At 34.8% G+C, this 26,419-nt stretch overlaps 3 protein-coding genes across 3 annotated transcripts; 1 reads left to right on the forward strand and 2 right to left on the reverse strand.

Moving 5' to 3' along the window:
* Nucleotides 1-2,438: 2,438 nt before the first annotated feature.
* Nucleotides 2,439-3,421, reverse strand: LOC101211740 (ATP synthase subunit delta, chloroplastic). Its single transcript, XM_004138325.3, has one exon. It carries the CDS (start codon nt 3,329-3,331, stop codon nt 2,609-2,611), a length of 723 nt encoding a protein of 240 aa, XP_004138373.1. The 5' UTR covers nt 3,332-3,421; the 3' UTR covers nt 2,439-2,608.
* A 4,545-nt stretch (nt 3,422-7,966) lies between these two features.
* LOC101211245 (angio-associated migratory cell protein) lies at nt 7,967-21,086 on the forward strand. The gene is made up of 12 exons (XM_004138323.3): nt 7,967-8,179; nt 8,926-9,052; nt 9,143-9,190; nt 9,345-9,386; nt 9,713-9,832; nt 10,008-10,153; nt 15,263-15,410; nt 16,001-16,084; nt 18,981-19,096; nt 20,080-20,138; nt 20,358-20,448; nt 20,615-21,086. The coding sequence occupies exons 2-12, from the start codon at nt 8,956-8,958 to the stop codon at nt 20,840-20,842; spliced, it is 1,179 nt and encodes a 392-aa protein (XP_004138371.1). The 5' UTR covers nt 7,967-8,179; nt 8,926-8,955; the 3' UTR covers nt 20,843-21,086.
* A 1,328-nt stretch (nt 21,087-22,414) lies between these two features.
* Nucleotides 22,415-24,715, reverse strand: LOC101211495 (40S ribosomal protein SA). Its single transcript, XM_004138324.2, has 5 exons — nt 24,481-24,715; nt 23,754-24,016; nt 23,380-23,577; nt 23,056-23,278; nt 22,415-22,750 (listed from the first exon to the last, which is right to left on the reverse strand). The coding sequence occupies exons 1-5, from the start codon at nt 24,620-24,622 to the stop codon at nt 22,650-22,652; spliced, it is 927 nt and encodes a 308-aa protein (XP_004138372.1). The 5' UTR covers nt 24,623-24,715; the 3' UTR covers nt 22,415-22,649.
* Between the last annotated feature and the right edge of the window lie 1,704 nt (nt 24,716-26,419).

Raw genomic sequence — 26,419 nt, forward strand, 5'->3', positions numbered from 1 at the left:
TTTCATCAACGATTTCTTTTTTTTTTCTCCAAATTTTGGTCCCGTGTCAACCTATAGCTCGAGACAAAGTGATCATAACTCAATTTGATGATAGGCAAGAGTATGTTAGTAACAACTGATGTATTAATTTAACTATCTAATAATTTTCTTAACTTAATTAGACTCGATATGAAGAGAACAACTTTCAAAATGGAGGAGGAAAAAGTTGGCAACAAGGAAGAAGAAATCCTTTGTATTTGATTCTTTTTATGCAACAAGGTAGTAGGACGTGTACATGAATCTCTATTTGTATTGATTTTTGAAATGTTTAATTTTTAAAATAGTTCATTTAGAAATTAAGGTGTTTGACTACGGATAAAAATACTTTTTAAAAAAATGGGGTTATGAAATAAATAATCATACAGAAAACACTATAAAACAGGCATGAAAGTTTGTGTAAGGTATATTTCTAAATAGTTATGGATTTTCAATATAAAATACACATTTTAATACTTTTATTATGCGTTTTGGTCACATTATTCTACCTAAAAAGCCACAATAAGTTGTATTTCTACAAGTTACCAATCCCCAAAGAATAATGTTTGTTCACAAGCATCACTCCACATCATGCTTGTCCCCAAGCACGATTTCTCCTTGAAGACTTACCTTCCTCATTGTGCTTCTAAACTTCTCAAAACGTGATCGAATTTTATTCGTTATTCAGGGTTTATTCTCACTGCGCATTTCTCACTATGAAGACATTTATAAGTTTGAAATGCACCAGACTTAATACTCAAAATACCCTTGTTCATTCCCTACAAATGCAATTCGCATTGGAGGATAGAAAATATATTGTTTAATTGTTTTATTTCCTCTGATGTTGTAGGTGAACACGTTGAAAATATAAGCCACAATCTCGACGTTTCCTGCATGGCGTCGGAGAAGGCGAAGCAATTAAAAATATATTTCGACCCTTTCCCTCGACGCCTTAAAGGTAAACATCGAAAATATGGAAGTCAATCCCGACGTTTGTCACAACCATATCGAGGAAAGGGAAATATGTATTTAGTTGTGTCACATTCTCCGACATTTATGTTTACAGTGTCGTAAATGATATAGTTTTGCCCGACATCAGAAACATTACGTCGGGATAGATTAAGACTACCGACATATACTTTACTGCGTCGATGGAAGGCTTGTTTTTCGACGTCTCTTTCCCAACAACAATTTATACATCAAAAGAATCCCAATTATTTATTGTAGGAAAAATCCTTATAAAATATATTAGTCCGATTAATATACTAAATATAAAGTACATCAATTAACGATACACCAAACATGAAGTATATAATACACTGTTGTACACGCCACACGATACTTTTCTTGCAACTTCTTCTATATAATTAACTAAATTATACCAAATGACATTTTTTTTCCTTTTATGGACACCATAAAAGTTACTATTAACTAAATCCACGCTAACTTTTGTAAGAGCTTCAAAGTATTATAATTACTATTTCGATTCAATTAAAACTTAATAATTATGTAAATTTTCATCAATATAACAAAATATCAAAATATTTAGGATCATTCTAACAAAATTTAAAAACCCATAAAATTGATAGAAAAATTCATATATTTCATATTTATCCTTGATACAGGGGACGATTCACCACTTCTCTTCCTTTTTCTTTGCAATTTATTCATATTTCCTTATAGATTTCTTCAGCTTTTCTTCCATATTTTTTTTTTCTTCTATTGTTATTCGTCTTCTTTTTATTTCCTCTTTCCACATTCTCTTTATTTATTACAATCCATCTTACAGAATATAAGGATCGTTTAAATATCACATTGATATGATATAAACGATCGTTTAGATTTGAATTAATTTTTTTCATCGCTAAAAAAACTACACGATCTTGTGTTATTTCCTACACGATCGCGTATCTTGATGATTTAGAAGAAAAATTACATGAAGTATTCTTTACATCGTTAAAAAGAACTACATGATCGTGTATCATTTCTTACACTATTGCATTTCATGTTCGTTTAGAAAAAGAATTACATGCATACATGTGACTGGTGTTGCTACTACTTAGACAATCATGTATCATTTTCTACACGATCATGATCGAGTGTCATGATCGTTGAGACGAAAAATTACACAAGCACATGTGGTCGATTAATTGAATGTTGGCTAGGGAATTTATAGTATATCTTATGTGAGATTTTTTCCGTTTTTAAAATTGTTTCATACAATCTCAATACTTTCTTAAATTCTTCATAAATATCTTGAAAGATTGCAATATTATCACATAATTTGGAGGCTTGAAATTTCATATCTCAAATTTTGTCACATAAATTTCTTTTTTCTTTTTCCCCTTAACCATGACTTAACCTCCTTACTATTATACAAAGTACGATTGGTTCCACTTCCAACAAACATGACCAGCCACGAATTTACAAAATTACCAAATTAAGGATTCTAAGCAATTCCAATAAATTACACCAAATATATATTTTATATATATATTTATATAGTACCAATAATTATTAATTACCACTCAACAAATTAAAAAAAACAAAACAAAAAGAAAAAAATATCACAAAATGCATTTGCAATTCAATTTCATACAGCCAGTTGAATATTGCCAAGATCAAGCTGAGCAGCAATTTCCTCAAGCTGTTTCTTAACACTCAAATCAATGAGTTTGGATCCAGAATTCCCAAACCTGACTGTGAATCCAGCCACCAAACTTGGATCAATCTGCGTCTTTATCCTCACATTCTTCGCGCCACTCAATTTCTGCACCTGTTTCGCGATTTGCGCCAAATGTTGCTGCTCCAATTGCACAACCGAACTCACCACCGCAAGCTCCGTGTTCGTTATCTTGTTATACACCAATTCAAACTCCGTAACTATCTCCTTCAGGATGTCGATTCTCTTCGCATCCACCAAGATCTTCAAGAAATTTGCTGAATGCGGCTGTAGAGATGACGAAGAAGCCATTTCATCCACCACTGCTTGTTTCTTCTCCACGCTAATCGTAGGATTCGCGAAGAAATCGAACACCCGTTGATCCGCAAACACGCTCTCGATCTTCTCCACGTCGCTGCTTGTGGCGTCAAGTGTGTTGTTCGACGCTGCCACTTCGGCTAGTGCTGCAGCGTAGCTTCCGGCGGCTGTGGCCGACATTCTTGCGCCGCCGTGAGAGCGGTGCTGGACGAGGCGGAGTCCGCGAGAAGGAAAAGTGGCGGAGAAGGAGAGGTTTACGGGAGTGGTTCGGGAGATTCGAGCGGTTGGAAGGAGCTTGGCCTGAAGAGAGGCGGTGGTTTGGTGAAGAGCGGCCATTGATGATGGGTCCGGTGAGGGATTTGTGAGTTCTGTGTGGTTTTTGGGGGGATAGGAGGAATTATTTTTTTGTGGTAAATTGAAACCTAAAGAAAGGCTAAAGGATTATGTGGTGGAGATGGAGGGCTTGGATTGAAAGGAAATAAGAGATCAACGGTCAACATTTGAAAGCTTATCTTATTGCTGTGGTTGCAAAATGGCTTTTGTTGAATTAGATAAAAGTAGACACGTGGAAGTATGAGAATGGAATAGGAAATTTAAGCCCCAAATTGAAATTTAGGGGATTTTGTTAAAACTTTATTTTAAGCTAAATTAAACAAGATGTCTAGGAGTTGATTGGTTGGATGAACTTGTGAAACTTTAAGGGTGACTTTATATTTAGTTGTTTATTCAACGTAACAAAACTATTATAATATAAAATTATTTATTATTTATTTTTTTTATAAAAGATAAATATATTGTTAAATATTCTATTTGACAAATTTTCTTATATTATTTATCCCTAAAGCTTATCGTGGTAATGATTTGCAATCCTTTTAAGCAATTTTATAAAATCAGTTTTTAGACTATCGAGTTTAAGTTTGGTTCCAAACTTTTAAAGTGATTTTGAATTATTTAGTTGCTTTTATAATGATTTAAAACTATCTAGTTCTATTAATTTAATTTTTTATTTGTGTTATTGTTCAATTATTATATATGGATGATTAATATTTGCTATGTGAGGTAAGAAAAGTATAGAATGAAAACAAAAGAAAAACCAAAACATATATATCTCATCTAATCTATAAATGTTTCATGTTTGTATATATTATCACAAAATACTTAAACTATACATTATCCATTGAAACACAAAATGTAGGAAGTTTTGCAATTTCCCCCTCTCCTCTTTCATCTATCTTTTCAGTGACAAGAAATTTCACTCTCTTTCTCTAAGCAACACTCTTTTTGTTTCAGTCTAACACTTGAGGGGATCAAATCTGCCTTAAGACATTCTAAAAGAAAAACAGTAGAGTAAATTCACAAATTACAGCAGAGAAGAAAAAAACATAATTGTAACACGAACTTAAATGGGATAGCAAGTTGGATAAAATTGTATGATAAATTTTAGAGAAAGATTACCTAAAAGAGAACAAACAGATATTGAAAACAACGAAGGACGATTAAGGCTTCAAATTTTCCTTCTAACTCCTCCTACGATCTTCACTCAAAGGAGGCTGAAATACTGCAGCAAACACAAAATAAATTATAAGAAAACAAGTAAACGACTAACCTTCAATCAACAAGAAATATGATATCTATCAACAATAACACTTTCAATGGATTGCATCAAAATGAAGCCACAATACTTTGAGGACAAGCTCCCCCTCCTTCGTTTGAAAATCATGGATATGAATACACCATAGATTAGAGAAGGGGAATTAGGAAAAATTGACCCATTTTGAAGGGGTTATAGATTTTTTGGATTAATTTTTTAAAAGTTGAGTTTTAGTACAGATGAGGTATGAAAAGTTAAAAAATGCCTTCGCATGAAAATTTTCTTTATTCTTCTTTTTTCCCCATCAAAAAATAAATTTTTTAAAAGAACTTTCTTTTTCACTATTTTCTCTCATCTTTCTATGACTTCTATTTAACTTATTTTTTAGGAAATTGACAAAAATAACACCATTTTGGTTCTATATTTAAAAAATAGCATGGTTTTTGAAAACTTGTAATCTTATTCTTTTCGATCAATCTCGACTTAGTTTGACCCTCGAGATTCTTCCCAACATTTAAAAAACTCTTTCAATGAAAATTTTTGGTCTATCTTGGAGTGCATCACTGAGATAGTGCATTTTTTATTAAATATTTGAAAATGAAGAGATATATCAAATGATTGAATACCCCTAGAATACCATCTGTTTGACATTCTCACAAAATGCGCTAAACCCTCCAAGATTTTCTCATTTTGGCCAAGAACTAAGCAAGAACACTACCGAAATCTTTTGAATTTTCCTAATTCTTGCTTCCCCAAACTTGAAGAAGTCATCCTCGAACTCAAATCGATCAAGGTGAGTTAGTTTGTTTTTAGTTTTCTAGTTTACGTTCTTAGTTGTTTAGTTTATGTTTTTATATTTTTAGTTTGAAATCTGAGGCGAGTGAGAAATCTGATATAGTTATTATTGAAATGTTGAGCTAATATGGATTGATGTTATTATTTATCATGAACTCCTTCGAAGAATCACAGCTTTTTCATGAATCTTAGTAAGTGTAGATGATGAATCTCGACCGAGATTCATGAATTTTTTCGAGATTCGATGAAGAAGTCTCGAGATCAAATGAGTTTTACATGCATTTTCTAGGGTAATCTCAGGGTCGGTTTCACCTGAGATGGAGATCGAGATTACCACACAAAATGCATGCAAAACTCTAATCTCATGGCATCCTAGTGCAATGTTGCCCAAGTTTTATTGCTTACTCATGCAATCTCGATCGATAATGCCCTAAGATTACCGAAATATTAATCCAATGAATACTTATTTTGTTCAAATTTTTGTGTTTGGAAGATGCCTCTTGTGACCAAAATCAATTCAAATGACTTCTTCCTTGCAAACTTGACTTGCTGTTCACATCTATCAAAAATCGTGTCAAGTATAAAAAATAACTTAACATCCAAGCAACTTCACATGTTTAAGAAAAATGTCACACCCCACCCTGAGCACCTACTTACTTGGACCGGGATGTGGCATGATGTCAGTTGAAATCATTCACCTCAGAAACAACTCCAACTGACCCTTGCTTGAAAACATGTTTAATAAATACTTTGGAAATCAATGTGTTACTCACTGCACTTGAATTAAGCCTTGATCGTGAGAGGAGTGCAATTATGGAACTTTACTGGAATGACAAGTTAGTTAAGGAATGTTGATTAGCTCGGTCTAAAAGGATTTAAACAATTAATCTCATATTATTATAGTCCAACATCTATAGGTTCATTATGTTCCCCTGCTGTCTCATATGGAATTAACTTAGAACAATATGTTGGAATAATTTGAATTGTTTGAATTAGGTAAAGAGAGAGAAACAGATAAATATATTTGATATAGTCATCGGTTATAAATTTGAGATAAAGATTTATGTTAAAATGTGATTTAAATATTAAAAATATGAATACAAATTCATATTCATAAGCTCATAATTGATGAAAATGGTCAAATGTGTAAAAAGTCAAAATGTTGACATTTGACTTTGAAAATTTAAACTTTGATCGGCTTTGTATTCAAATGTGATTTGAATTTCTTTAAAAAATGAATGTGTGTTCATACTTGAGAGGTCGGAGTTAATCAAGATGGACAAAATGGTAAAACGTCCAAATGTTGACTTTTAACTTGAAAAAGTAAAAGTTTGACTTTAACTTGAATTGTCAAATGATTGTATTGCTCTTTGACTAAAGTTAGTGGAAAAATCTAACCTTTTGTTGGATAATTCCACTAAGTCTTAGTAAGATAAGTGGCTACATTAAATGCAAATACTTAGCCCACTAAGTTCCATTAATGTTTAGTGGATTGTTAGGTGTTGCGATTTAATAAACTAATTACATGCAATTAGCTTACTTAAAGGCTATTTTTCAATAGTTGAAAAACTGATGCCAATTTTCTAGTTTGGAATTACAATTTTCTCTCAATAAATTACTTATCTCCTTAATCTCAAACCTAAGTTCTTCCTCTATTTTTCTATATCTCTCTCAATTTCCTTCACCTACTGGACCCCACAACACGATTCTAAGTCTGAAGAATAACTCATAAACTCTAGTGGTGGTCTAGGTTCGTGAGGAGATATAAAGAAATTGAGAAGCTACAAAGGTATGTATTCGATATTAACCCTAATTTCGTTTAATTAGGGTAGTTTATGCATAATTACTAAATTGTTTGGTTGCATTTAGAGTAAATTCAATCATTACATCCATAGAGGAAAATAAAGAAAAAGAGAACATTAAATTTGGAGAAGAAAAACAACCTTTGAAATAAGGAAAGTGGAAGAAAACGATGAGGGATAGACAAAGTTTAGAAATGATTAAGAGAGTTTTTAGAAGAAATTACCAAATACCAAAGAGAAAGAGACGTGTTATGTGTGACTGAGATAAATTAAAAAGGTGAAGATTAGGAAACCCTAATCCCCGATTTATGTTATGAAAAATTGTAATTGCTGACCATTTTAGGAATAATAATTAATTATATAACAACATTTCAAAAAATGGCAAATATAGTAAAACTATTGTTAATAGACTTGTATTACTAATAGACTCGTATGATCCATCAGTGATAAACTAATTTTTGTAACATGGTCTATCAGTGATAGATTTATATTATTGATGGAATTAGATAATTTTGCTATATTTGTAAATTTTTTAACAAACCTAATTAGTAAATTTGCGATTATTGGTTTATGTTATTTTAGGCACAAACAAGGAGTGATAATTTGGTCTACGGTAATCTAGGGCCCAAACAAATGGGCTAGACAAGGAGTAGCCCACTCCATGGGGTCCAAACAAGCCCTCAAATTTACTATTTTTCTAGTCATCCTTTTGGATGTCTTTTGCAATTTGAGTTTATTTTTATTTTTTATAGTTTGGAAGGAAATAAAATAATATTGAAAGCTGAAAGGACAAAATTCGATGAAAAGAAGAAAAAAAAAAACTAACGCGACTCTCTCTCCCCTACACATTCCCTCATTCACGCAAACCACCTAACCTTCGCGCACTCTCTCTCTCAGTTGCACACGTCTACCGCCGCTCCCAGCTCCGATTACCGCGCGTCCGCCGCCCAGTCCTACCGGCATTTCTGTTGCCACTCGCTAGGGTTGTCGCCGCTAGTAAGTCTCCTCGGATTTCCTTCTCTATCTCTAAGTTTTGTTTACTGCCAACACCTGAGCATCGCGGCCGCACTACCCAACTGCCGCGCTGCAGTCACGACCGCCATTCAGCTCTCTGCCACTGCCGTCGCCGTTCGTTAATTCTTAGTTTTTGGGGGATAATTTGAAGTTTTTTCTGGAATGATTTTGTGTATTCATTAAGTTTTGGCCTTTTGGATATTTTTATATTTTATATACTCTTTTTAGTTGATTTGCTGTATACTTTCTTAATAGTTTGATTCTATCACTTATGAGCAGTGTTTTATAAAAAAGCAAGACATCCTTTAGCATCGCAACATTTTAGGGGATAAAACAATTATCTTTCCTTTTTTTTTTTTTTGTGTGAAGTTTATAACAGAAAAGTACAATTTTTTTTTTTTAAAATATGGTATCGGTGATAAATGATATAATAAAAAGTTTAAGAGTGAAGGTTTTTGTTAAAGTTGCTTGAAGAAAAAAATATGTTTCTCTGAGAAATATTCTGATTTCTGTTTAAATAATAATAATAAAAATTCTTATTTCTGTTGAATTTCTATGTGTGTGTGTGTTTTAAGAAAACCATTGAGGCCCATGAAGGCGTGTGGAGACATTGGGGGTTGGGCCATAATTCACTATGTAAAAAGTCAAAACAGAACAGAAGGAAAAGCATCGTTGAAATTAAATTAAGGCTTCCTTGACTCACATTTACTCTTTACACTCTTCGACAGGAATTCCATTTAGTGTACCGGGAGAGACCTATGAGCATTTCAGGTTCACACGAGGAGGAAGATGATCACGGTGAGGTCTTCCTTGATGAAGCTGACATAATCCATGAAGTTCCGGTTGATGAGGAAGGTCTGTCATTCCTCTGTTGATTTTGCATTTATGTTCTTGTGAAGTTTGCTTACTAATTATTAATTATTACATTTTATGTGTTGATTTAAGATCTTCCTGATGCTGTTGATGAAGAAGGCTCTGATGACGAATATTTTGGTATGATATTTTATATACCAGTAATCTTTGCTTGCTTAATGTTTCATATTCTCGAAGAACATTTCTATTGTATTGGTTTCTTATTTTCTAAATTATGTTTTAAGGTTTCAGAAATTTATCTGAGTATTCTGCTCTGAAAATTGTTGGTTTTCAGATGAGGCTGATGATTCAGTTCACACTTTTACTGGCCATACTGGTAAGAGTATTTTAATTGTTTCTAATTTTTGTGTGCCACTACCAATTAGTTATATAGATTCTACATGGCTTTCTTTTTCTTCTTTCACTGTCTTTTTAAAGTTCATATATTAAGTTAATGAATCAACTGAGGACTATAATTACCTATGTCACGAAGGTTTAAATCTAAATGTAGTAATAGCTCTAAGAAATTTTCCTAATGGAAGTGAAACTAGCCCTTATTCATATTTATGAATGCAGGTGTCTTTTCATGCATATAAGTTAATGTGACTATTTAAATTTGTTCTTCATGTTAATGGAAGTTTATATTGGGGTATCCATTTTCAGGTGAGGTTTACACGGTGGTTTGTAGTCCAGTAGATGCCACATTGGTTGCAACAGGTGGTGGAGATGACAAGGGATTTATGTGGAAGATCGGTCGAGGAGATTTTGCACAGGAGCTTAGTGGTGTGTGCATGATACTCCAAATAGTTATACATATTTTTTGTTTTACCTTTCACTTCCAAAACCAAAAGTGTGCTTCCTATGTGTGTTCCACCTTTGCATTGGCTGAATCTATGAATTATCATAGATCTTCTATCAGTTTATCTTTAACTAACTTATTTAAGGAAAACTGCTGCAGGTCACAAGGATTCCGTGTCTAGCTTAGCGTTTAGTGCAGATGGGCAACTACTTGCATCAGGGAGTTTTGATGGAATTATTCAAATTTGGGATACTTCATCTGGGAATCTTAAATGCACACTTGAAGGTCCTGGAGGGGGAATTGAGGTAAAGCTATGATTATTTTTTATAAAACTAGTAATTTGATCAAGTCATTAGTCTTTTGGATGTGATGGTTTAGATACATGAATAATAAGTATTTGGGAGATGGTTGGAAAGCCAATGAATATTAGGAATATAGAATTAGGGAATCCCTATGATATAGGATTATAGCAAGCTAATACCGTTCTCATCGGTTGAGTGGGTATCAAGTGAGGTCAAAGGTACTTGTAGGAAACCTTGGGAAAAGAATTCTATTAATCTCCATTCTTACTCTCATTTGATCTTATTAGAATTTGTGAGCTTGGCCCTTTGGGTGTTCATGGAAAAAAGTATTTATGGAAAGCTTACCATAAATCTTTCTTTTCCTTTTTTCTTTTCCCTTGTGTATCCTATTTAAGTTCCCTCATTGTACCTTTGTAAATCATCAGAAAATAATAATATTAACAATATCGTGGTTTTTCTCTCGGTTCTCGGGTTTCCATGTAAAGTTTCATGTTTGTGTTTATTGCTTTCAATATGGTATCAAAGACGAGCAATAACGAAACCCTAGAAACCAACCTAGGAGAAACCCAGACTGAACTTAAAGCTGCCGTCGTTGCCGTGGAAGAACTATTCCAAAGGATTCAGACGCCACCAATCTATCCAATGGGCCAACCCTCACTATCGTCTGCGCACCCCTCCAGCTAGAAACCACCTCATGCGCCGTTGCCTTTTCATCTCACCGCCCAACCCAGCCTCCTCTACGTGTTGTCGTCTGTTCAACCAGCCTACCCTTCCAGTCATCTGCCGCCGAACAACAACCTGCAAAACTGTCAAATCTGTACAGCAATGCAAATCTGTCCATCGACTCTTTACAGCAACCTTTTCTCTATGGGAACGGGGCTGACCAACTCCATAACAGATCAAGGGTTGTAGCGGGTGAGTTTTGGCGCATTCCAAACAAATCGAGTTGTCGATGTATTCCAAGAATCCGGTAACTTTGTTCTCTAACTTATCGTCAAATTATATAACTGGCTCTTGGGTTCGTTTACAGGGAATTTTTCGGATGAAAAATTAAATTGGCAAAATTATTTTCTTGGTCCCAAGTAGTAAAGATGTTTCTTGAAGGTCGCCACCAGTTTGGCTTCTTAACTGGAGAGACTATACGTCCTCCACTGGGTGACGCCTTAGAACAACTATGGAAAGGGGAGGATTCACTCATTCAGTCCATGCTGATTAATAGTATGGAACCTCAAATTGACAAACCTTTAATGTATGCAGCCACAACAAAAGATTTATGGGATACAACTTAGACCCTTTACTTGAAACAACAGAATGCCTCTCGGTTGTATACCCTGAGAAAATAGGTCCATGATTGCAAACAAAGGACCCTAGACATGACTACCTTTTTCAACAAGCTCTCTCTTCTCTGACAAGACTCAAGAGATGGATTTGTGCAAAGAGACGGTTTGGGACACACCAAATGTCGGTATACAATATGCTAAACTTGAAGAGGTTGGCCATATTTATGACTTCCTTGTAGGGCTTAAACCCAAATTTGCTATTGTTTGTGGTCGTATACTCGACAAAGACCTCTTCCCTCCCTAATGGAAGTGTGTTTTGAAGTCCGTCTTGAAGAAGACTGTACTAGTGCCGTGAGTGTATTGATTACCTCTACCACTGCTCTGCTGCCTTTAGTGCTCGGTCCTCGAATCATGATAGTGACAAGAATAATGGGAAACCAATCTCTGTTTGTGAGCACTGCAAGAAACAATGACACACCAAGGATCAGTGTTAGAAACTCCGCGGTCGTCCCCCAGGAGGTAAGAAACGGTCCTCCAACAAGAAACATAACTTAGGATATGCCCACGTTAGTGAGACTACCACTGCCAACACTTCTCAATCAACTGACCTTACTACAAGCCATACCAAGACTCCTACTTTGGGTGTCATTGCTCAGTTAGGTATGCTTCAGTCCCTTGGGCTTATTAGCGTTGATGGGAAGAATTCCTTGAATCTAGACTCGGGGGCTACAGATCACTGGACAAGTTTTTTGGAGCACTTTATCTTTTATGCCCCATGTGTCGGTAATGAAAAAGTTCAAGTAGTCAATGACCCTCTAGCCCCAATTACTAGCAAAGGACAAATAGCTCCCTTTTATGATTTTGCTCTCCATAATGTTTTGCATGTGCCTAAATTGTCTTACAATTTGCTATCTATAAGCAAGATCACTCGTGAGCTGCATTGTAAAGTTATCTTCTTACCTGAATCTGTCTGTTTTCAGGACATGAGCTCGAGGAGGACGATTGGGATTGCCCAGCATAGCGGAGGACTTTACATTCTTGATGATGATACCTTCGGTAGTAGTTTCTCTAGGGCTAGTTTACTGCCTTGCTTTAGCACTTCTAAACATGATTGTATGTTGTGGCATTTTCGGTTGAGCCACCCAAACTTTAGGTATATGCAATATTTGTTTCTCCATCCTTTTTCTAAACGTGATGTCTCCTCTCTATCTCGTGATGTGTGTATTCGGGTTAAACAACATTGGGTTTCATTTTCCTTACAACCATATAAACATATACAACTGTTTACCCTTATCCATAATAACGTTTGAGGTCTTTCCAAGGTCACCACCTCATTTGGGAAACGGTGGTTTGTAACTTTCATTGATGATCATACTCGTTTTATGATAGAACACTAATATAGTGTTTCTATTTTATTGATATCTCAAACACAAATTACAATATGAAAGACTAGTGATCCTCATGAGATGAATCACGTTAACCAAAAGTCACATTCAACAAACAGTTACCTCTCCTAAACAGAAAACTTAAGAACAAAGCAATACAAAATCACAAAATGAACTTAGAACAAAAGAACCTTGCCCTCTGCTTTTCCTCTTTCTCAAGGAGTAATCCAATCATATTCCTTCACCATAATCTTCATGCCTTTCTTCCCTCCCCAACTTCCTATTTATAACCATCTAACTGCCAACAAATCTAATTACCCTTATACCTCTGCCCTATACTAATCTAGGTATCTAACATCTTACTTAGGTCTATTACCGATAAATCCGAGGTTTCATCTATTTTCCAAAACTTCTACGACACCATTGAAACACAATTCCATACAAAAATTGCAATTATTGGGAGTGATAATTTATGGTCTGGAATTTCAAAACCATAACCTTAGTGAATTCTTAGCCTCCAAGTCCCTTATGCTATCTACTTCCCTTCCTTCGTACCTGTAAGGAGATGTTATTCTTACAGCAGCCTATTTAATCAATAGAATGTCTTCTCGTATCCTCCACCTTCATACTCCCTTAGATTGTCTTAAGCAGTCGCTGCAGTCCTACCCTTCTACTCTTCTAATTTCTGAGGTTTCCCTCCTTGTGTTTAGGTGTACCACTTGTGTCCATAATTTTGGCCCTAATCAACCATGTGTGTTCGTTGGGTATCCCCTTCATCAATGCAGTTATAAATGTTTTCATCCGTCGTGTAGGAAATACTTCGATACTATGGATGTTACCTTCTGTGAGGACAAACCCTACTTTCTTGTTAGCCATCTTCAAGGGGAGAGTGAGTGAAAAGTCTAACAACACCATAGAACTTATCAAACCTGCTCCTAGTACTGTGTTTGACTTCGATCCTCATCCTATTATCCTACCTACAAACCAAGCTCCCTGGAAAACGTATTACATGAGGAATCTCATAAAGGAAGTTATGTCCCCTACTAGTCAGTCGTTGACTCCTGTTCAAGATTTTGAACCTCCTCGAGATCAAGGTATGGAAAACCCTACTGAATCTTGTACTAATAATAAGATGAGTGAGAATGTCAGGTTTGATTTGCCGTTCTTGAAAAATTGGAAGAGAAGAACAATGGTGATGAGACTGAGGTCAGAGGAGGAACCAGTAATAGTGAAGATGAACAGGCTTGCCCCTTAGGGTGTTTATGGAAAAAAGTATTTATGGAAAGTTTACCATAAATTTTTCTTTTCCTTTTTTTTCTTTGCCCTTGTATATCCTATTTAAGTTCCCTCATTGTACCTTTGTAAATCATCATAAAATAATAAAACTAACAATATCGTGGTTTTTCTCTCGATTCTCGGGTTTTCACGTAAAGTGTCGTGTTTGAGTTTATTGCTTTCAATAGGTCTATTGTTTTGTGGGGATGAGAAAGCAATGTACTTTTAGGGGATAGATCCTCTGCTTTGTGTTTTCTTGTTTATGACTTATGTTTTATTAAAAATTGCTGGATGGTTAATGTCAATGTTCGTGTAAGGAGCTGTTTATCTCTTGGGCCAACTCTCATTTGTTTGATAGACAACAGATATCGTGGCTCTCTTATCTTGAGGAGACTGAGTTTAGATGATGGAGAAGATATTTTAGTCTTTGGACACTTGATCCCTCTAGGGGTTTTTCTTGTAGCTCTTTGTTTTGTTATTTGTTGAACCTTTCTTTGTCTAGTAAGTCTGTATTGTCCTCTCTAGATGTTGAAAATCTTAAAGAAGGTTAAGTTCTTCAGTTGGGAGCTATACATGGAAATGTTAATATACTTGATGGGCTTTTGAGGCAGTTGCACTTATTGATGGGTCCATTTTGTTGTATCCTTCCTCGGAAAAGTGGGGGAAGATTTGGATCATAACATTTGAAGTTGCAAGTTTACTCAATCTACTTGGATTTGCTTTGTTGTTACATTTATTGTCGCATATTTGAAGACACATGGATTACATGGAGATTTGCATGGAGTTCCTCCGTTGCCCTTCTTGGGATAAAGGGAGTTTTTTTTTTTGGTAAGCTGGGTATGTGTTATTTTGTAGGGCCCTTTGGGTAAAAAAAAAAACATTGAGCAATTGTATCTTTTGTGGTTTAGAGGGGCGTCCTTGTGATGTTTAGTTCATTGTTAGATTTTATGTTTCTCTCTAGCTTTTAGGCATCGATGATGTCATAATTATACTTCAGGTCTTATTGATTTTTATTGGAATCTCTTCCTTTAGGGGACTTCTTTCTGTGGACTTGGTTTTTTTTTAAAAAAAAAATTATTTTTCTTTCCTTTGTTATGCTTTTTATACTTTTTTTCTCATTGATTGTTTTGTTCTTTATAAAATAAATAAATAATTAGCATTGTGTATTTCAGTGGGTAAGGTGGCATCCAAGAGGACATTTGGTTTTGGCTGGTTCTGAAGATTCCACCGCTTGGATGTGGAATGCTGATAGAGGCATCTATCTTAATATATTTTCTGGTCACGGTGCTAGTGTTACATGTGGTGATTTTACTCCGGATGGTATTGAACTAATTTTCTTCTTTTATTTCTTCCTATCCCAAGTAATTAACTAATAGATTCTGTGATCTATACAATATTCTAATAATTCTGCTAAGCAAATTACTTATAAAAAGAAAATATATTTAATAATTAATGAAAAGCTTCTCCTTTGGATCATTTTGAATTAGCTCGGTTGAAGCTTTTTGGTGCTTCCTATTTAAGCTGATCGTGAGTTTCTTTTAGCAGCATATTTGCTTCAATTGAACCTTCTATTCACGCATAGATTTTTATTGTCTTTATTTTGGTCCTGTTGTGGTTATTGTACTTTATTTTTTTTTATTATGTTTTCTATTCTTTCGGGAGTTTGTATCTTTCAGCAGTAGTCTCTTTTATTTAATGAAATTTTTTGTTTCTTATTATAATAATAATAATAATAAATGAAAAGGATCAATATCTAATCTAAATTCAACAAGAATATATACAAATCTACCCTCTTCTTTCAAGGTGGATTGTATATGGACTATGGAGTACAATCCAATCTTGGATTTGAATTCATGCCTTTTTTTTCTTTCTAATGACCATGATGATATTAAGAGCTTTTGTTGCTTCAGGTAAAATTATATGCACAGGTTCTGATGATGCAACAATGAGGATATGGAATCCAAGAAGTGGTGAGAATATTCATGTCGTGAGGGGTATGTCAGAAACTTGTTCGTATGATTCATTTTAAATTAGTCCTTATAAGTCATAAATTTGTTGAAATTTTATACTCAGGAGAGGTTAAAGTGGAAATCCTTTGACTGATTTTGGATCTTGACCATCAATCTTTTGTAGTTTACTATTTGGGAGTAAAATTTCAATTGGACAGATGATGTATTGGTTAGGAGGTTTCTAGAATTTAGTTTCCAATAATTGCCAATTTGTGAAAGTTAGGTGCAGCCTTATTCCAACTGCTTCTGAATATGTAAGCTCATAACGAGCTCTTATAAACATAAAGGATGAATTTGCTGGTACGAGAGACTGAAGTGCAAAAGATTAGGGGTGTTTGACAACTTGGGTAATTTGGGAGAGGTGGGTTGAGTGGGTAAAAAACCCAATTCATTGTTTGGTTCACCAATAATTAAAGAGGTTTATTACCTCGTTATTTGCATCAACTCACATTTCTTACTAAAACACTCATATTTCTCACTTCGTTATTCGTGTCAACTCCCCCTATGACTTCCCTGTAATTATTACTAACTCAACTCAACTCTTAGTTTTATCGCTAACCAAATGCCTCGTTAGTGATAGACTTGCTTGATTTTGAAATTGAATCATTCTTTCGAATTTTACAAATGATACTTTCTTGCTAACTTTCTTTTATAAGAAACAAATTTTATTGATGAATGAAATTACAAAAAACGGCCGAAGCTGGAACCAAAGGAGTTGCATAATATTCCTCCAATTGGTTATAAGGTTAGAAAGGGTGCAGGAAGTGAAGAATGAAGAAAATTTACATCAATCCATAGCATGAAGGATAATAATGTTGAAATAACTATCAAAATAGTTTCCTTTGTTTGGAAAAGTCACATGTTTCTCTCCTTCCATGTGATCCATAAAAAGGCCCGGGTCAAATGCTTCCAAATGTCTTGGTGGGACCAACCCTAGTAGACTTTCAAATGGCGTGACATTGGACTTCCAATAACCGAAATGTGGCGTGACCCTCATTTGCCAGCCCACACATGCGCTTCCTTCGGTGTTCTTGCTCGCTACCCATGCTGGGAGGTTGGTGTGGCCACATTGATGCCGCCAGTTGCGATATCCCGAAATCTGGTGGCAAATCGACGGCTGATGATGGTGCTGTAATTCGTGAGCAGCCTTACAAATACTGCCAATGTGGAGACAAGACCATGCATGGAAAATTGCTTTTCTAATCTTTCTGTCCTATAAAAGAAATAAACTAGATTTTCTGATAGGATATAATTTTTTTTGTTAAGTTTTGTGATCTTGTATTTTTTACTCCATCTAGTTTGAGTGTTTGTCAAAAGTCAAAACCTTGTAACCTTCATACTTCTATAATCTATTTAAGGCTATTTGTTTGATTCCTCATCAGCCTTGGCCCTATGCCATTAGGTCAAACGATTAGAATAATATCTACATACTATTTTTGAATCATCCTCAAAGCAAGGAATTAAAGTAGTGGTACGCTTCTTTCAGAATTTTGAAGATGTGGCTGTGTAGTTGGAGTTTTTACTCAATATCTTGATCATTCAAGAAGGGAACTCAACTTCAAGGGTAGCCTACAATACCAACAAATACTTCAGCAGGGAGTAAATGTATCATGAGCTTGTTGAGGATTTACTTTGAGAATGTTAGCCAAGGTTTGGTGGAATGACGTAGGTTTTCTTATTAGTGCATGGTGATGTGTGATGTGAACTCGCTAAACCAGAAATGGAAATTGAGAGTTTCAAACCCATGGCTCAACCCTAATGTCTGGACTGCCTTCGTCCTGGCCTATTCATCTTGTTAGGTACTTAAGCACCTTGGAGAACCACACTCCAAAAGCCAGCTACTGGGGTGGGAGAGCCAAGCAACTTAAGTACCACATTGATCATCCCATTCTAACACATGTGGGACAAAGACATACCATACTATTTTGGTTCCTAACAGATATTTCTTTGAGCTTTATTGTTAACTCTCTCGTGGTTGATTTAATAGGTTCAGTTTCCTCCACCCTTGAATGATCTTTGAAGATCAAAAGTTTCCTTTGGGTGCTTAGTCCTAGTGCTATAAATACGGTTGATTGGGTTCAATGAGAAGTACCTTACGTGCATCTTTCTAGTTACTTGGTGTCTCATGTGTTGACATCATGCCGAATCTCCAGCTCACTTATTTGCTCATTTGCAAATCAATTCTAACATGTTTTGGAGGCTTTTGGTTAGTCCCTAGTATGTCCTAAGTCTATTTTTGACCTATTCCTTTATTGTGGGGCATCCTTTTGGTTTTTCTAAAAGGACATGTTGGTTGGCTATTGTGCGATTGTTCTTCTAGATCCTTTGGGGGGGGGGCACATAACAGATGTCTTTTTTGGAATTCCTCTTTTGATTGTTTTATGGATTTAGTTGTATCAAATGCTTTTCGTTGTGCATATCTGTGCATCCTTTTGCTCATTATAGTTTATTCTTTTTCCTTTTCAGTTGGAGAGTTTTCTTGTAATCACCTCTAGGTGTGGGGTTTCCTTTTATTTCATTAATCAATAAAAATTCTCTTTTTTTTTTAAAAAAAAAAAAGTGGCTCAGCATGGTTAGGCTTAAGATTCTTTATATCAATGGAAATCAAGCATAACTACCGTAGTTGTATCATCTTTTTCTACGGACCAAACATACTTGAAACTCCATCCTACAGGCTGCACCTCTTCTTTCCAGTATTGAGTATGCTTTGAATACATAACTTGATCTTTTTTGTTCTTGAGAGTGCCATGTGAAAAGAGCTTGCAAATTCTGGTTACAAAAATAACAATGAAGAATCAGTGGTTTGTTTATCTTGGCTTCTGTTTGTTTCCTTGCTTTTAGTCTTCAAATGGTGATGATTTTATATTTTTGCACTATTCAGGTCATCCCTATCACACTGAAGGATTGACTTCTCTAGCACTTACTTCTGATTCAACACTTGCTCTTACTGGTTCAAAAGATGGTTCTGTTCATATTGTGAACATAGCAACTGGAAAGGTTATTTCTACGATTTATTTAGATGAGCTTCTTTTGTCTAGTTAGCAGTTATGTAAATGGGGATGTTGGGGGGTTCTTTCCAATTAATATAACCCATCCCTTGATCTTTCTTGTCTCACAAAGTTGATTGCATTTGAATGAACAATTTATGCCACATTTTGGATTTCTTTTTGTTTGAAAGACATTGATTGAGCAACTAGATTGTATATTACATAACCATTGAGAAGAATAATTATAGTTTAGTTGAGTGAGAACTACATAGTTAACGGTTATGACATTAGTTTTTATATGTTATGGCATGGTGGGAACTAGTTTATATAGGAGCTGAAGCGACCTATCATCTTGATTTTTGAAAGCTTAAAAATTGTATCTTCTTGAAACATTGCACAACGATTTGTAAGAACTTTCTTGGGCTTCTGGCTCACTTTATGTGTCTGTTTTCTTTAAAAACTTGGGACAGATCTTCTGTCTTTTACCAGACTTTATTTAGTTATTTGTTCATGTCGAACTAGATATCAGATATGTGTAATGTGCAAGATATTTTGTATTTGTCTTAGTATTGGGGGAGTTGGACCAGAATTGTTGATAAATGCCAGCAGTTGTAGCTCTGTTGATTAGCCTTGCAGCAAAGTTTAGATCCTTACTTTTCAATTTCCATGCGTTAACCATTGTGGGTTGGGCTATTGCAATTGCTTGTAATGCTAAATGTTGTAGGGTCAATGAAAGTAATGTAAGATTACTTGAGGTCTGGATATCCACAATGATTAGGAAAAATAAAAATAAATTGACATTGCTTTCAACCGTGGATGCAAATTTCTGATTTTTTGATTACTTAATGATGCAATAGATAGATTGAAATGAAGACACATTATTTTAGGCGTTTTTTATATAGTTAGTTGCTTGGATCATGTGTGTTTTTTATGGCCGTGGACTTCTGTTTTGTATTACTGTTTCTCATGCAAAAAACTTGCTGCTTTTGACAGGTGGTGAATTCTCTTGTTTCCCATTCAGATTCAATTGAATGCATCGGTCTGGCACCAAGGTATTGTGATTTGTTTTTATATAATTTTCTATCACAAGTTAGAGTTTTCAGAAAAGAAATTATGATTTATGAAAGCATATACACTGTAAAACGAATAACCAAATGCCTTCGACGTGTCACTAAATTATTAAGGACGTTGAAGTTAGTGCAAAATGTTATAGACACTTTCTTTTCTGTAAGCCTAATAAATGTTCTGATTTTTGAAATCTTGAACTGCAGCTCCCCATGGGCTGCAACTGGAGGAATGGATCAAAAGCTCATTATCTGGGATCTTCAACAATCAACGCCACGCAGTACATGCCAGCACGAGGTCTATTGACTACTTGTTTGTGTTTACAAGTCCATAAAATACTATCTAGTTTATCACTGATCTCACTGATCTTCATAATTCTTCGTTAGTGTAGACTGTAAGTAGAATTGACTAGTAGGGTTTGGCTTGTTTAAGCATAAATATAGCTTCCTTTCATCTTGGACAGGATGGAGTAACATGTCTTACTTGGATTGGCACGTCGAGATACCTTGCTACTGGATGTGTCGATGGTCGAGTACGAATATGGGATAGCCTCTCTGGAGAATGTGTAAAAACCTTCTCCGGGCACTCTGATGCCATCCAATCTCTCGCGGTGTGTGCCAACCTTGAGTATCTTGTTTCTGTTGCTCTTGACAATACAGCTCGGATCTTTGAGATTGCAGAGTATCATTAAGTAGGATGTTCGTATTTGAATGTCACAAGTTTTGGTTCCTAATTGTACAAGTTTATACTATTCTATGAGTTTGTCTATACAAGCAATTGTATGCTTATTCTCGTCAGTGTGGTTGCGTATTTTCTCGTCTCTTTTAGATATTTAGTCTTTAAGTTAAAGAACCTATGATTTTTAAGTATTGGATAATGTAAAATTTTGAATAGAAACATTGAAAATTATTAAGTTTGAAATTTGGTGGCTTTAATCTCAACCATCTCTCACTTGCACATAACGAGAGATGTCCACGTGGTTGGGATGCCATTATCAGTCCCTATTCTTTCTCCCCATTTCATTTCGAGGATCGAGGCAGAATTTCCTCGTGGGATTAGGTGTTCTTCTCCTTTAGATGAAGCAATTGAGATATGAATTTTCGAGATATTGAAGGTAAGAAATTAGAATTGTTTTCTAACCAATATTGATAGTATTGATATGTTATAGTTAGTATTGATATGTTATAGTGATAGAATTTAAAATTTTGTTATAGTTTATAAATATTTTAATTTACTTCGTTATTTTAAAACTGTCTCATAGGCAAATGCATAGCATCATCAGAGGACTTCCAAATTTCTGTATTATATATATATATATATGTATATTTATATTTATAGTTTAAACATTCAATTTCTGTATTATATATATATATATGTATATTTATATTTATAGTTTAAACATTCAATTCAAACATATTTATTACATTGAGATTTAAATAGTAATAGTTACACATTAATTAAAATAATAAATAAAAAGCAAGGTCGGTATAAGGGTAAAATAAGAAAAAAAAGGAAGTTTTAAGTTTTAACATAGTTGAAAAATGATTATTTCACAAATATATATATTTTATACCTAGACTTTGGTGGACAATTTTAACCTTACTACTTATTATCTCTCTTATTAAGATTTCAATCTTTCTCCATTTGTTATCTTGTAATTAATATTTGAGATTATGCTTTAATATATTAATATTATATGGTATTTATCTCTGCAATCTAGATATGAAGTATATGTTTGCAAAATAACCAAATGATATATGACAATAAAATTGTATATATTTCAAATAAATCTCGTATATATTTAATAAGAAACATCTGATATTACAATTATGTATTAAAAAGTAATCCACTGAAATAGAGAACACAGAATTTTGCTATTATAATTATGTATTAAAGTCAAAATTCAAAATTGGATTTACAAACGAATGAAAATATCTTGAAATTTACTTCAATTGGTGAGTTTGAAGATATTGGAAAAAAAACTACAATAATTTTTCATATATATAACTTTTCATATTTGTGATTTCTATATTTTAAAATAAAAAGCCAAATTAATAGAATATACTTTTATGCATTATTTATGAAAAAATATCATTTAAGTGAACTGATGTTCATGCCACGGCACCATCCCATTGATAAATTGAACATCTCTAACATTATCAGTACAACACAAAACACATCAAATATTGAGGTTCAAATATTCCCGTAAAAGATTAAACCACTATTAACTCGACTCTAGTTGTTACGCTCACTTCACCAAAACTTTCAAAGAAAACATGCCACCTTTAGCCATCCAAAATTAATATATTGTTTGTTGGGACTTAAGATATGTAATGGAAGTCGGAAAATTCAATCTTAAAATCTAAAACTGGACTATAAAAAAAGAAATCAATTTTCCAACCAAAAAGGACCGATGTCATTCCTAAATAAACAAGAAAACTCATAATAATTAATCCATTAGAGTACAATTCGGTACGGAACTTTAAACTTTTTCTCTCTCAAAACCAACTGGCGGAGGAAGGTGCCGTTCCCTCAGCAGAAACTGCTGGCGGCGGCGGAGGTGCTGCTGCGGCATCCCATCCATCTGCTGCCAAAGCAACTGGAAACAAAGGAAAACAATGGTGAGAGAGTGCGTACAAATACATGTAGGAAGCATCTTACAACTCCTGGTAAAGGATGTCTAAAGATGCAAAAACAATGTAATGCAAAGAACGGGATTGTTTGGCAGTATTAGGTAGGTAGAGAATAATCAGAAACTTCATACGGAAAGCAGACAAAATGACTTATCTAGCCTAAGAGGAAACAGTTCTCCAAAGAGACCAAAACATGTTTACGTGAATAAGCATACTAAAGGCAGACAGCTCTATTCAAATAAAGAATTAAAAACAAAAGCTTATATTCAACCTGGCTCTGGAGCCCATTCAGCACCGGAAGCAGGTACAACAGGCGCAGGAGAAGGAATTGCATCTGCAGCACCCCATTGGGCATCGGGAATTTGTGAAGTCCATTGGTCTGAGGTAAGTGGAGCAGCACTATAGTCAGCAATGCCAAAATCTGCGGGTGGAAGAGCCTCTTCCTCTTCTGGCTCCTTAGCCTCCTCAGGTTCACGATAGAAAAACAAATCCACCTATGCATGGAAAACCGTTCCCACAAATAATTGTTAATTGAAAACTAAGTCCAAATGTTGTTTCTAAAGTACCAATAGAAAATTGCAACAAGATCTTTTACCATCACATCCCATTTGTGGCCAGCACGAATTGTCCCACGCATTTGTAGAACCATCCTTGCCAAAAGCCAGAACAAACATCCTATGCTATGTTTTCCCTTGTTGTTGGCCGGGATTCCAATATCAACATACCGCATTGGAGAATCAGTGTCACAAAAGGCTATTGTGGGAATGTTACCAAGTGCAGCTTCCTTAATTGGCTGCAAGTAAGAATCAACAAGGCTACGTCAATAAACAAAAGCATCAAGTGAATCCAAACACAAATAAATCAATGGAGCAGGCATGAACGGTATCATAATTGACAATATAAAGCCACCATTTTTCTTGGAGCTAAATTTAAAACCATGAACTTATCTTGATTTCTAAATTTAAACACCTGATGATCAGTTCTAGGATCAGTAAGTATAAGCAGGCGTGGCTCGTTGAATGATGTCTGAAGCTGGTTGGTGAATGTTCCAGGAGTGTGCCTCCCAGCAATAGCATGAGCACCAGTGTGCTGAGCGAACTTCAAAACAGCCCTCTGACCATAGGGTCGAGCAGACTGAACAATGATATCTTGAGGATTCTCAATACCCACAATAACTCTTGCAGCCAGCTGAAGTTTCTCCCATGTTTTCCCAAGGTTAATGATGTAGATTCCTAATAACAAAGTAATACTTTTTATAAATAAAAAAAACCACACACAACCATAACTCAACAATTCAAATAAGCTAACATCAACACATTATATAGACAAACCCCATTGAGCCCTCCCTTTAAGCAAAGCATTCGAAACGTGTTAATCATCATTCTGCGACAAAACTCAAAACAGCATCAAAGTACTTAATGCTGTTCTGAAAATTTGGAGAAAAAATCCAAAGAAAATGAAGAAAATTTTAAAGAGATAAACAGAAGAATAGCCAAAGACTGGAACTTCCGAACTAAAATATATATGATTCCAATCACAATAAAGTCGAGAAATTCTTGAAAAAGAAACTAAAGAACAATAACAACCCGCTCATTAGAACTTTAAATATCAGTCAAAGCGAAATCGCCGATAAAAAGGAAAAAACAGAACACAGAACTTGGAGCAACAAACCAAGGAAGATCTAAAGGAAACATACCATCATTTCGGCGCTTAAAAACATATCGTTCCATTTGAAAATCGCAGTTTTTTGTGCCAAGATGAACTTCGGCAGCCAACATCATCTGAATGTCGGCCTCCTTCTGTGAGAGTTGACGAGGCGGTGCAGCTCCGGTCGCCATGGCGGAATCTGGGAATCGATGAAGTGAATGAAAAGAGGATTTGGAGCTCTTCGGCGGCTGCAACTGAAGAAGGTTAAGAGGAAGACTAATATTTATGCATAAAAACCCTAGATTACTAAATTACTATAATGCCCTCGACTATAAATTAAGTTAATAAATTCCTTCTTCCTTCTTCCTTCTTCCTTCCTCTCATGTCTACCAAAGTATGGAGGTGTTAATTTTGTAGAAATTGTTTTTTTCTCAAGAAAAGAAAAATGGTGGAAACATGTCAAGATATAAATAAAATTTTGATTTCTTATGAATATTTTTAAAGATTTAAAAAAACACATTTAATGGTTTTTCAAATGGTTGTGAGTTGTGTTACATTATAATGGCAATTTGATTGTCGATTTTGAACTCATGAACTCATATAAATGTTTATGGAAATATCAACATGTTTAGAGAAATTTAATATTATTTTATATACAAATCCCCACCAAGAGAAAGAGGGGTCTGCATGGGCAAGTCGAACGCTTGTATGGATCAAAGGCTTGAGTAGGTCAATTCCTAGTGAGTAGCGAAAAAGAATAGCCTTTATGCCGGCTTTGATCAATTGCAAAAGTGAGAGCTTGACTCTTGAATAGGAAAGGATCTGTACCCTATAACTTATAAAACTTGTAATATTTTTCATTCTCTTTTCTCTCCATTTTTATACTTCGTTGTAATATATGTTGTTCATATTGTGCAATGGCCTAAGGCTTATATTTTTTTATACATATGTTACATTTTTAGACCTTTTAAATCTGTCATCTCTTGACTTCTTACTTGTTAATGTGTTATTAGTAGTTAGGTTTATGATAAGTTTTTGATAAGAAGTTTAGCTTATAATTCTTTATCGCATTAGTTGAGCTATATTCATCGTCTGGCCAGTGTCAATCGCTAACTACCCGAGAGGAAAAATAGCAATGATAAGACTAATGTGCATAAGGAGGAATTTGGCAACAAACTCCACTTTAGCCAGATAACTTCCAACACTTGTATCTCGAAAGGCGAACAAGTGTGGACATTAGGTGCCAAGTTGTTGTTGTTCTTAAACGAGAAGTTCTATAAGGTATTATAAATTATTCCTTCTAGATATACCTCGTCTAATCAAGCATAGTCATTTGCATCCCAAAAGGTGAGCAAGTGTGAGTCTAAACACTTCGAGAGAAGCTCGCCTTAATCATGATTTGGTTACACAAGTATCAAAGCTCTTGCATTACTTAATCACTAATAATGCATAGACTTTCCTTCACCTTTTTCTCGCATATAAGTTGTTCCACAATTCTATCCTACATTCATTCATCCTTTACAAACTCTCTAACGTACATAAGTAGTTTTAGTCTTGGTTCTAATCCTTTTATACTTTATTTAATCAATTCTTTTATAATTCATAGATTATGAGTAATTCTTAAAACTAATATCTTGAATCAATTCCCTGTGTTCAATCCTGAATCATCCAAATAAACTTATTGTTTATTGTACACTTGGACAATCAGTAAGAAAACTTGTACTCAACGAAGACTTAACTATTATGTGATAAAGAGGTACATAGTGAGCATCTCGCATGCCATGATCATGGCCCATAACTTACCGCATAAAATTAACCACGCAATACAGAAAGATATAGTGAGCATCTTACGTGGGATGAACATGCTTTGTGACATATTGCGTAGATTAAAACTACGCAATATGAATGTGAAACTACTAAGTCCAAACCAAAAATAAACCCAACCAAGTCAGTCCACTCATCCCATCACTTGGTTTTTTTCAAGAGAA

This window comes from Cucumis sativus, chromosome 6 (genome assembly GCF_000004075.3).
Source record: "Cucumis sativus cultivar 9930 chromosome 6, Cucumber_9930_V3, whole genome shotgun sequence".
Lineage (NCBI taxonomy): Eukaryota > Viridiplantae > Streptophyta > Magnoliopsida > Cucurbitales > Cucurbitaceae > Cucumis > Cucumis sativus.

Excerpts from the sequence above, each read along its gene's own strand:
- LOC101211740 (XM_004138325.3), bottom strand. The coding sequence starts at position 3,331 with ATGGCCGCTCTTCACCAAACCACCGCCTCTCTTCAGGCCAAGCTCCTT.
- LOC101211245 (XM_004138323.3), top strand. The coding sequence starts at position 8,956 with ATGAGCATTTCAGGTTCACACGAGGAGGAAGATGATCACGGTGAGGTC. Across the intron at positions 10,154-15,262 it reads GTCCTGGAGGGGGAATTGAG|TGGGTAAGGTGGCATCCAAG; the intron begins GTAAAGCTATGA and ends TGTGTATTTCAG. Across the intron at positions 20,139-20,357 it reads TGCATCGGTCTGGCACCAAG|CTCCCCATGGGCTGCAACTG; the intron begins GTATTGTGATTT and ends CTTGAACTGCAG.
- LOC101211495 (XM_004138324.2), bottom strand. The coding sequence starts at position 24,622 with ATGGCGACCGGAGCTGCACCGCCTCGTCAACTCTCACAGAAGGAGGCC. Across the intron at positions 23,279-23,379 it reads GCCACAAATGGGATGTGATG|GTGGATTTGTTTTTCTATCG; the intron begins GTAAAAGATCTT and ends TTCCATGCATAG. Across the intron at positions 22,751-23,055 it reads TGAATGGGCTCCAGAGCCAG|TTGCTTTGGCAGCAGATGGA; the intron begins GTTGAATATAAG and ends CTTTGTTTCCAG.